Consider the following 11,237-nt stretch of genomic DNA (forward strand, 5'->3'; position numbering starts at 1 on the left):
GGTGTGAAATAGAATTTATTGTGGCTCTGATTATGTACATGTGAGATGTGCCTGGCCAGCTGACCGGGCTCGCATGGTTTGTACAATAAATACATCTGTGGGGCCTCCGAGGCGGGGAAGGGCTCACACCCACAGTTCAGTCCAACTTCCGGGTTCCCAGCTTCATGGGGCCCTTGGCTGCCTTTTTCTCAGCCCGTTTTGCTTCCATCTCCCGCCTTCGCTCCTCGCGCTTCTTCCGGGCTAGCTCCGCCTTCACCTGTCCTGGGAACAAGAAGGGGAGGGCTGAAGGTGTCAGGACAACCTGGGTCTCAGCTTCCCTTCCCATGCCTGCCCCGGTGGAGGGTAGGCCCAGGCCATCAGCCAGCTGTCTGGGGAGAAACACTTACTGCTTTCGGTCTCCAGGCCTTCCCAGTTGTCATCACCCCAGGAGTCTCGCCTCGACTGAAAAGGGAGGTGTGGGCTGGAGTGGAGACCTACTCTCAGCTGAGGTCCACCCCAGGTCTGCACCCTCCCACTGGACAGGCACCAGTACCTGCGCCCCAGCCTCCCGATGCACTGACAGGGCAGCAAAAGGGTCGCCTTTGTCACTAGGCTCTGGTCCACCCCAGTTATACTCGCTGGCCAGCCGTGTGCCCTCAGGGGGTGGCTCCGGGGGGCTTGGCTCCTGCCAGTCCTGCTCCCATGAGCCCTCGGCTTCCCAACTGCTCCAGTCTGACTCCTGGGATCTGTGGCCAGGGTTGCTGGCCTGCAGAAGAGGAGGCGGAGACAGTGCTAGAGAAGGGGAGGGAGGAGCAGGGGGCACCCCGCTCCCCCGTACACACGCTCTGTTCTGCCCAGCTCACCTGCCCAGCCCGGCTGGCTTGGTTCCTAGTACTCCAGTCATCCCGCTGAGCCAACACAGATTCGGCCTCCTGCTGCAGGGTGGGGAGGAAAGCACGACCATAGAGCCCTCTTGCTCCACCCGAAAGGCCACAGAAGCCCCCCAGTCTCTGCCCAGCTATGGGCTCCACCCTTTCTTCGTCTTCCATCTCATTTTCTCCTTGGCCCTGTGTCCCATCAATAAACTGGACACGCTGAACCAGGCCTGTTGTCACTCCTCTGTGAGGTGGGGAATGAGATCCTGAGTTCCACACCCCTGCCTGCGGCCTCAGGGGCAGAGACTGCTGGCAGCTGGAGCTCTGCCCCCCATTCCCTTTAGGACAGCCCCACTCTGGCCTCAGCCCATCCTGAACCTACCCTCAGGGAGGACAGGTTGGTTGTAGGCCTGGGCGTAACCTCTCTCTGCTGATCACAAGGCAGGGTGGGCCCCAGAAAGGCCATAGGAGGGATGGGCCGTGGAGGGGAGCGAGGAAGAGGAGTGGGCAGACCCAACCACCGTCAGTTTGGCCTCTCATTTCTGGAGTTGAGATGGGGCTCAGCTGTCGCCTCTGACCCACAATGGCTGCTCCGTGACTCCTGCTTAGGATACTTGCAGATGAGGACAGATCTGACTCTGGCCAAGCCCATGAGAGCTCCCTGAATGGCAGTCTGTGGCCCTGCAGCTGGGTCCCCGAGGGAGTCCTCGGCCCCTCACCTCCAGGCTGCCCCAGTCCTCATCATCCCATCTGTCAGCGGCACTGCTGTCCTCTTCCGTGTCCTTGCCCTCCTCTTGGGTCTCCCAGGGGCCCGAGGTTGTAGGCGCGGCAGGCACGGGGGTGGGGGCTGGGGCAGGAAGTCCTGGGGAGCAGAGGCTCGCTGAGTTCCCACCCACTGAGCCCCAGGAAGGTCTCAGCACAGGGCAGAGGTTGCTGGGGGTGGGGGAGTCCCCACCACCATCCTAGGGGGAACTCCAAACCTTCTCAGTCCAGGACTCTCACCCTCAGGTGCAGGTCTCTGGGGGACGTTGGTCTCGGCCGGGGCAGCCGTGGGATGTACCCGGATCAGCTTAGAGGTGAGCGAGGAGACCCCCGTCACGGCCCAGCCTGCCCAGCTGGCTGCGGCTCCTCCCATCCCGGGGCTGGAGGCTGCATGGACATCCTTCTCTGGGCAGGGGCAGGAACGACAGGTACAGACACCTCAGGCCTCCATGGGGAGGGCGATAGGAAGGCACTAACTGAAGCAGAGCAACCTAGAGTGAGCGCCCTCCTCCCCAGGCCTGCGCTCTCCCGACTGTGAAATGGGAGGCAGGAAGAGTGCTCAACTGTCTGTCTCCTGGGGCTCTTCAGACACTCCAGCCAGGCAGACGGGGACCACAACAGGCCACAGTCAAGAAAGTGGCAACAGGAACAGGGAACATGATGAGCGTGGGCCACTCACCCACTTCGGCCAGCTGTGTGGGGTCCTCTGACACAGACTCCAGTTTGGACAGGAAGCTTCGAATGGCCTTGAAGGCCTGTGGGGCAGCAAGGGGCAGAGCTGGAGCCTCCAAGGTTCCTGTGAGCCTGCCAGGCCAGCTGGGGCCCAGGTACCCCCAGACCCCCAGCCCCAGCCCCAGGGCCCAGCCCCAGCAACGCCTCACCTGGTCTCGCACCGATTTCTCAGGATCCACGGTGAGGCCGCAGAGCACGGGCAGGATCTTGTGGGCGCAGTCGTTCATCGAGTAGAGGTTGTGGGTAGCGGCGAAACCCAAAACGCCCGCAACCCGGGACGGTGCAAACGGGTCCTTTGTGGCCCGGCTAAAGGCGGAGGTGAGGACCCTGTGTCTGGTCTGGGGCAGGAAGAGGGCTCCTGAGTATAGGGTCCGTTCTGGGGTCCAGAACTGCCACAACAGAGGCCAACAGGGCCTCCAGAGTCTAACAAGTGTGAGTTAATCACTAACGACAACTCTGGCTCTTGTCTTGTCCTTCCAGATCACCAGGGGGCCCAGAGCAGAAGCTGCCCTAGGGCCGGGTCACACCTCCCTGCCTGCCTGCCCTGCTGAGCCATTCAATCCTTCCTGCTAAGTGCCCCGGGGGCTGCAGTGTCTGCATTCACAGACCCTGAGGGGGCAGGCAGACCCAGGTTCGGTTTCAGCAGCCACCACCTACTGGGTGTGTGACCTGGCACAACTTACTCTGTCCTTCAGACATGGGGACTGGAGCACCCAGGGCCTGAGTCTGTGTGTGTGTGTGGGGGGGGGGTGACAGCCCCCACACAAGGGGACCTGGCCCTGGGGGATGTGGCTGTGATGCTGACAGAACTCCTGCCATGTGTGCGGGGCACTCACAGTGGCACTGAGGTAGGAGCCGATCTTGCCCAGGCACACGGTGGTGTTGCAGCGGATGGGACCCTGCTCGTCCTTGGCCTGCAGCCGCGCGAAGTGCTTCATCAGCTCCACGTTGAGGTTGGTCTCGTTCAGCTTTGGGGCCAGAAGCAGCATGGACTGCAGGGCAGGAGACAGCGGAAAGTGTGGGCCGGAGCGGGCAGGGTGCCACACATGGGAGGGGCCTCCTGGGAGGGCACCAGTGACCCTGGGTGCTAAGGAGACCCGCCAGAGCCCTCCAACCTGCTCCTGGGCCTTACCCAGAAGGCTCTGGAAGGGGAACCCCTGTCTCAGTGAATGTCTGTTGCACTCAGGACTATTGGCCATAGCCACCCTCTTCCCCTCACCACCTGCGGTGCTATACCCACGGCCAGGACCCACATGCAGAACAGTGCCTGCCTGCCCCTCCCATACCCTGCTTGATCCACAGACCAAAACCAAGGCCTCTGTGTCCTCTGATGAGCCCCCTGTGAGCCTTAGAAAACCAGAGGTGGCCCCTCTGGGCCTGGCCACACCTACCTTGACTGTCTGCTCCCTGATGGCGGGGTTGGTGTCCAGGAAACCGTGCACCACGTGGGGGAAGATCTGGGTGTTGACCGTGGGCTCGTCGAGGTACTGGATGAACTGCTCCATCTGCGGCCCGGGTCGGGGCATGAGAACACGGTGAGGCCCTCCACCGCTCCCCAGAGCCAGGGGCCACCCCTGGCATGGCTTCTCTACCCAGCAGGCACTGGCTGGCCAGGGAGTCTCCTGAGCCCCCCACCGTGCCTCTGGTCTCAGGCCCACATGGAATGGAGAGGGTGCTGGGGGTGAGTGAAGGGGCTGAGAAGAGCCAGGGACTGGGTGCCAGAGAGCCAGGCCTCTGGTCCTGCTCAGCAGGCGGAATGGTCACACCCCCTCTCGGAGCCTCCAGACCTTTTCTATAAAAAGGGTATAACCCCTGCCTAGAGGAGTGCTGGGAGGAGGCTACAGTGTCTGGAGTTGGAGAAGGACTGATACCTGGATACCTAGCGCAGTGGCCCCCATCCCCGATCCCACCAACCCTGTCTGATGCTCCCAACTGCCTGGGGGTTGGCAAGAGAGACGCTATACCCCTCAAGAGGAAATCAACCCTGAATATGCATTGGAAGGACTGATCCTGAAGCTCCAATACTTTGGCCACCTAATGTGAAGCACCAACTCTTTGGAAAAGACCCTGATGCTGGGAAAGATTGAGGGCAGGAGGAAAAGTGGGTGGCAGAGGATGAGGTGGTTGGATGGCATCACTGACTCAATGGACATGAGTTTGAGCAAACTCTGCGAGATAGTGAAAGACAGGGAAGTCTGGCATGCCACAGGCCACGGGGTTGCAGAGTTGGATGTGACTCAGCGACTGACCAACAGAACAACAGGCTGAACCCAGGAGACTGGGCGGAGCAGGGAGAAGCGCTTGAGCCACGCAGCCTGGGTCGGGGCATGCCCTAAGCCTCCAACGAGCCCGCTGATGATCTTGATTTCCTGAGAGCACAGCCTCACCGGTCCCTCACCTGTGTGTATGTTTCGAGGAGGGGTTTCTGGGGGCCACAGATAGCCAAAGCAAGGGCTCGAGTTAGCTGCCTGGGGCTGGAGGTGAGGCAGAGGCCTCCCCTGCAGCAAGGGTGAGGTCTGGGTGGAGTAGAAGTGGGCAGGCTCTCCCCATGGCCCCTACCTGCTGGAGGAGGCGAATGCGCATGGCCCGGTCGGTTGAGGAGAACATTTTGACCACGACAGGGATGATCTTCTGCTGATACTCTTCAGCACTGAGGAACTTACCCACCTGAGAAGGAGCAGGAAGAGGGGCTCAGCCACCTCCACACGAGTGGGATGATGTCCCTGGGCTCAGTGAACTTCCTCAGGCTCCCTGCTGATTTCTCGGGGTAGGAACAGGGTGATGGTGGTGGGATGAGGCAGGCATTTCCTCAGCAGCCCCTCTGCCCAGACTCCATGTCAAGTTAGCCCTACCCTTGCCCTTTCTGAGTCAGGCTCTCTTAGGAGGCTTGCAGAAGCTCTGGGCCTTTTCCTGTAATCAGGTATTAGATCCCATGTGCACACAGGATTCCACCTGTAACTTCTGGGGGTTCCCAGCTACACAGGATGTACTTGCTGTCTTCCCCACCTCCCCCCATGCCAAGTTCCTTTGGGGAAAGGGTTCTCCCACTGAGCAGGGAATGGCAGATGCCCAGGTACTGGCAGGCTGGGATCTGAGGAAGGAGAGAGGATCCAGTCCCAAGAAGCCAAGAAGGCTGAGTGCTGAGCGGTCAGGAGGGAGGAAGGAAAGCGAGGCGGTAAGCAGCTGACCCCTTGGCACCAGAGTGCCTGGGTCAGACCAGGGAGGCTGTCCTGAGGAAATGGAGGAAAGGCTGTAGGCTCTGTAGCAAGGGGTCTTTGGAACAAGAATTTTGGAGGCACAGGTTTTCCCTTCACCAAGGACAGGAGGTCCCCATGACTCCCTGACAGCTGGTCACATGGCCACAGCCTGCTGAACTGCCAGATGTCAGAGCTCCTCAAGTGGGCTTGGGTCCCCCTGACCAGGCTCCCCTCCCAGGACGCTGGCAAGGGTGGCCCTCTCTTCTGCCCCCAGACCACCCAGCCAGTCTCCGGGCCCCACAAGTCCTGAGGCTCCAGGCCCCGCTCACCTTGAATAAGGGCGTGAGGACCACAGCCCCCGCATTGCCAAACTCGAAGGCAGTCAGCAGCTGGGGCAGCACCTTGTGCCGGCAGAAATCCTCGGGGAATGAGTCCAGGCTTTTGCTCAGCTCTTGGAAGAACTTTTGCTTCTCAGCTGGCTCTTTGATCTGGGGGAGAGTGGGCAGGAAGCAGGGAACAAGAAATCAGCCTGCTCATGGTCTCTTCAGCCAAGGGCCAGGACATGGGGTCACCTCCTACCCGAAGGAAAACAAGCATGCGAAGCCAGCCTGCCTGGGTTCAAAGCCCAACTCTCCCATTTATTAGCCATGTGACTTTAGGTGGCTTTAAGTGGTAAAGAATCCTCCTGCCAATGCAGGAGACGTGGGTTCGATCCCTGGGTTGGGAAGGTCCCCTGGAGAAAGAAATGGCAACCTGCTCCAGTATTCCTGCCTGGAAAATCCCATGGACGGAGGAGCCTGGCGGGCCACACAGTCCATCGGACATGACTGAGTGACTAACAGTTTGGCTTTCACTAGCGAGTGTAAGACTGAGCAACTAAACAACAACGTGACCTTGGGCAAGTTCCCCCACCTGTGAAATGGGGTGATAACTGTACTGCCTCACAACCGTTCTGAGGATTCAACCAGAAGATGCACACAAATGCTGCTAGCATGGTGCCTGGCACACTGGAGGCACCCAGTCAGTTAGTGGCACTGCCACCTGACCTGCTGCTATGAAAGCAGCCACTGGGGGATCAAGCCCTTTATCAGTATTGCCTTAGCTCCTCAGGACCACAGAAGATACCACCGACCCATGAGTGCCATTAAACATGGTACAAGAAAACAGGGAATAAGGGCTTACTCTGCCACTGGGCCCTGTTGGGTTGGGCTCACCAGCAACTCTGTGGTAGAGACCGTGGCAGGCTGTTGGAGGCAGGGATGAGGTGCATTCACCCCCAGATCTGGCCCTCTCACTGAGCCAAGACAGGCCACGCCGTCAGCTCAATGGTCTCCCTCCATCCTTCTAATCTCCCCGAGGCTGTCCTATCCACAACTCACATTTCCTGAGATAGACCACATGGCCAAACAAGACTGTATTCTAAAACCATTACACAGATGAAATAATCCAAGGAAACTGAGGCACAGAAAGGGCAAGGAGCTTGTCCAAAGTCACACAGCTAAGCAGCAGTCAAGGAAGGGTGTGGGGACTTCTCTGGTGGTCCGCTGGTTAAGAATCCACCTTATAATACAGGGGATGCGGGTTTGATTCCTGGTTGGGGAACTAAGATCCCACATGCTGTGGAGCAACTGAGCTCACGCACAACTAGGGAGTCCGTGCTCCTCAACGAAAGATCCTGCATGATGTAATGAAGATCCTGTATATCGCAACTAAGACTGGACACAGCCAAATAAACAGAAATAAACAAAAAGGAAGGGCGCAGCCCAGTGGTATGGCACTTCTGCTGTGTTGCGCCCTGTAAAGAAGTGCTGTCATTCCCCCATTTACAAAGGAGGAGGCTTGAGGCTCAAGGTCACCAGGCAAGAGAGGCCAGGCGTGTGTTACAGCCCCGTCTGGTGTGCTTCCAGAGTTCTGTGCTCTTGGTTGTACCCTCATGGCCACAGCTGCTGCCTGACCCGGAAGTGACCTCTAACCCGGGTTGGGGAGGACCTGATTGGGCTGCAGCAGCTGTCTGGCGTGGCAGGCAGGCTTGGTGCTCTGACACAGGGTTTGGGGGAGCACAGTCCCAGAGAGAGGCCAAGCCACATCCAAGGTTGCCCCGACAGTCACAGCTGGGTTCCTCCACCGCTCTGCTCTCTGATGGGAAGGGGGGCCTCCGGCACGGCCCTCCCACATTCTCCTCGGGACCCTCCAGAAACAGTTTGTTTCCTACGGGGCACGCATTAAGGAGAAGGGCAGCCCGGCGAAGCCAGCTGTGTGAGAACGCTGTGTAACGGAGCTCTTGCTGCCCTACACTGCCCGGGGGCGGCACGGCTCAACTTCTCCAGCACCTTCTCCTCAGCACAGGCTCCCATCCTCTGATGGCCCCCAGCCCCATCTAAGTCAAGACTCCACAGACCAAGGAGGGCCATGGAAGCCCTGTCACCCCTCCCATTCCAGACTCTCATCACCTCTCTATGCCCCACACAAGGCCGGGGCAGGGGGCAGAGCCTCCCTTCTGCATCCCCTACAACAACCGCGTGGGTCAGCAGACACCACCATTATCCTCACCACACAGATAAGGAAACTGAGGTTCAGTGAGGTTAAGCTGCGGGCTCCCTCCTCACAAAGAGGTTCTCTCTGCCTGGAACTTTCTTCCCCAGTTACCATCCCCATGACTCCCACCTTCACACCCTTCAGGTCACAGCTCAAACGTCACCCTTGAGAGAACCCTTGCTCAGGCCCCACCCTCACTTTCCTTCCCGGCACTTATCTGCATCCAGGAAGCATGTTTCTTCATTCACATGTTTTCTGTCCCTTTTCCCCAGTGAGAGTCCCCAAGGGTGGACACCTGGATCATTCACCCCATGCCAGAGCCTTGAGGGCAGGGGTCTGGGTCTGACTCTTCCTCCCCACCCTGCAGCCAACATCAGGGGCAGGGCTGGAATGTATGTGTGCAGTTAACAGAGTGCCAGGCACACTCACAAAGCACCCACTATGTGCCAGACACTGTACTGTGCACTTCAGACTCACTGACTCCTCACCCTGCTCCTCTGAAGCAGGTACTATTAAAAGGACTGAACTTCAGCTGAGGAAAGTTGCGCATAAATAATAACTAGAGGGACTTTCCTGAGGGTCCAGTGGCCAAGACTCTGAGCTCCCAGTGCAGGGGGCCAGAGTTTGATCCCTGGTCAGGGAACTAGATCCCACATGCCACAACTAAAGATCTGGCATGCCACAATGAAGATGGAAGATCCTGCAAGATACAAATAAATAGATAAGTATTTTAAATAAGCAATAGTTGGAGCCAGGGTATGAACCCAAAGAGCCTAGCTCCATCATCTGTGCTTGTCTCCAAGGGTCTAATTATCAAGGAGCCTGTAAAGTGCGGAGGTGCACAGAGGTGAGGAATGTAGGGCCAGAGCCCAGGGTGGGGCAAGGAGCTCACCTGAATCTCTTCCAGGAAGAGGTTGGTCTCCACGAAGCGGTTGTTCATGAAGCCACCGGGCGCCCGGCAGTTCTGCAGGAAGCGGGCTGGGTTGGGACGCACCTTGGGGTTGGCTCCGACCAGTTCGCAATAATGGGGCACCAGTGATTTGGGGATCTGCGGGAGAAGTGTCAGGGTCAGGGCAGTGGCTGGTTGGCTGGGGGAGAGGGGCTGGGGTGCAGGTGGGGTCGGACACTCACCTTCCCAGGGTTTCGCAGGGCTGCCGCTCGAGGTAGGGACCCATTGAAGACTTCCCAGATGAGGCAGCCCAAACGCCACATGTCAGCTGACCTGAGGCAGTGACCAGAGCTGCTCAAGACTCTGCCACCTGCCAGCATAGGCCTCCAACTTACCCTGGGCACCAGGCACTCACTGCATGGCAAACCCTGGGCTGTGTTCCTTAGCTGATCATCCCATCAGCCTCCAGAAGCAGGTTTCATTAGCCCCAATTGACAGATCAGGAAACTGAGGCTCAGAGAAACAAGGACATCCATCCCAAGTGACATAACATTCAAATTCTGAACCACCTAACCCCAAAGCCTGTGCTTATCCTGCCCTTCCTCCCTCAGGATCCTGGGAGCGAGGAGTGGGCTCCACCCTGAGGACCCTGGTTCCCTCCCCAGCCAAGCAGGAGGGGATAGAGGGAATGCCAGATAGTCTAGAGGTCCTGAGACTACAGGAGGCTTTCAGAATAGGGCAGGATGGGGCATACTCCCCCTAGTCACCCACCATTTCTCTCTGACCGCTCTGCCACTACCATCAGCCAACTCCGGGGGATCATACTGCTCAAGCTCAGGGATCCCCTTGCGGGGAGGTCCCCCACCATTGCCCTGGGCTGAATACATGTAGTCCAGGCCCCCAAGCTTCCACTCGCCAGCGCGGTCCACGAACACAGCGGCCATGCAGACATTGTTGTGGATGAGGCTGCAGTCGTTGACCAGGAAGCTGAGGGCTTTCTAGGGGCAGAAGGATCCATCACAGCCCAGTAGCTGCAGCCCCCTCTACCCCTGCTCTCATCCCCACTGCCCCCCCACCTCACCACAATCTGGTGTAGCCCCCAGGAGAGCTCCAGCTCCTTCAGGCCATCAGCCTCCGCTCGCGCCTTGAGGTATACTCCCAGCGGGGTCACAGCCTCTGTCACTACGTGGAGGCATTTGTCTGTCTGAAGAAGGGAACACAGGGTATCAGGGAGGCATGGGGGTGAGGAAGAAGCGATGAGAGACATGATGGGGATAGGGGCAGAGAAGGGGAAGTCAAATCTGGCGGGGTGGGGGGCTGGCGCAGAAGGGCTGGAAATCCACAGGAAGACAGAAAACAGGACTGGGAGAAAGCGAGGGACAGAGGTGGGGTAGCCTGAGCAGCTGGTAGGTACCTCCAGCCCATCGATGTAGGCAAGGATATTGGGGTGCCGGAGAGTTTTGAGGCGCTTGAAGGCAGCTTTGGCCACCTGGGTCTGCTCTTCGGCACCGGGCTTCACGTCATACACGAAGATGGACACCGGGCTCCCTGTGGCCTGGGGGAGGGCAGAGGGGCCTCAGGTTGTGGCCTCAGGTTGCTGACCACTCCACCTCCGAGATAGTCCCCGGAGTTGGTTCAGTGCCGGAAGGGAAGGGCCGCCGGCCGGGTCTCTCCCTAAGTCAGCCCTTGGAGATTGAACCCGGCCCACGTAACCCTGGTTGGGTCCGCCTGTGGGTCCCTCGGTCCTTCCGCCCGCCACGTCGACACTGCCCGTCCCCCTCCCTCGGCCCGTAGTCCTAGAGGCTCCGCAGCCACGTCAGGCGGGCGCGACGCGGAGGAGCCGGCGGCGCTGGCTAGGCGAGACCGAGGTCGGCCGCGGCCTGCAGAGCTGGGCCGCTCTCACCTTCTTGCGGCCGCGGTGCAGGACCCAGGGTCCCGGCGGGCTGCCCTCGGGGGGTTCCGGGCTGAGCTCGAACGGGAAATCCCGGACCGGGTCCCGGGCAAAGAACCACATCGTCCCCGCCGCCGCGGCGGCCTCGGGTGCCCTCAGCTCCGGGTCCTCCGGCAGCCCGAGCCGGGGCGGGGCGGGGCGAGGGCGGGGCATAACCGGATGAGGCGGGGGTTTGGTTGGTGGGCGTGGTCGGTGGGCGGAGTAGGAGGCGGAGGGTGACTGGGAGACCAACCTTCGGCGAACTGGTCGGGCGCAGCCAGTTACCAGGTCTGCCGCCCTGGCAGGTCACCTAAACTCAGCCCCTCCGTGTCCTTATA

General features: G+C 59.6%; 1 protein-coding gene across 20 annotated transcripts; it reads right to left on the reverse strand.

The window, feature by feature from the left end:
- Window positions 1-8: 8 nt before the first annotated feature.
- SCYL1 (SCY1 like pseudokinase 1) lies at window positions 9-11,026 on the reverse strand. Of its 20 annotated transcripts, none has more exons than XM_068976160.1 (18): window positions 10,873-11,026; window positions 10,384-10,524; window positions 10,054-10,173; window positions 9,741-9,967; window positions 9,212-9,302; window positions 8,973-9,128; window positions 5,875-6,033; window positions 4,908-5,015; window positions 3,740-3,853; window positions 3,185-3,340; window positions 2,498-2,686; window positions 2,296-2,371; window positions 1,857-2,021; window positions 1,574-1,716; window positions 843-914; window positions 533-745; window positions 387-441; window positions 9-261 (listed from the first exon to the last, which is right to left on the reverse strand). In XM_068976160.1, exons 1-18 carry the CDS (start codon window positions 10,981-10,983, stop codon window positions 137-139), a joined length of 2,421 nt encoding a protein of 806 aa, XP_068832261.1. In that variant the 5' UTR covers window positions 10,984-11,026; the 3' UTR covers window positions 9-136. The 20 variants fall into 20 exon arrangements, with proteins under 20 accessions (XP_068832261.1, XP_068832264.1, XP_068832267.1 ...); XM_068976163.1 differs by having other exon boundaries at window positions 1,574-1,660; window positions 1,852-2,021; XM_068976166.1 differs by having other exon boundaries at window positions 8,973-9,044; window positions 10,051-10,173.
- Between the last annotated feature and the right edge of the window lie 211 nt (window positions 11,027-11,237).

Source organism: Capricornis sumatraensis, chromosome 8 (genome assembly GCF_032405125.1).
Source record: "Capricornis sumatraensis isolate serow.1 chromosome 8, serow.2, whole genome shotgun sequence".
NCBI lineage: Eukaryota > Metazoa > Chordata > Mammalia > Artiodactyla > Bovidae > Capricornis > Capricornis sumatraensis.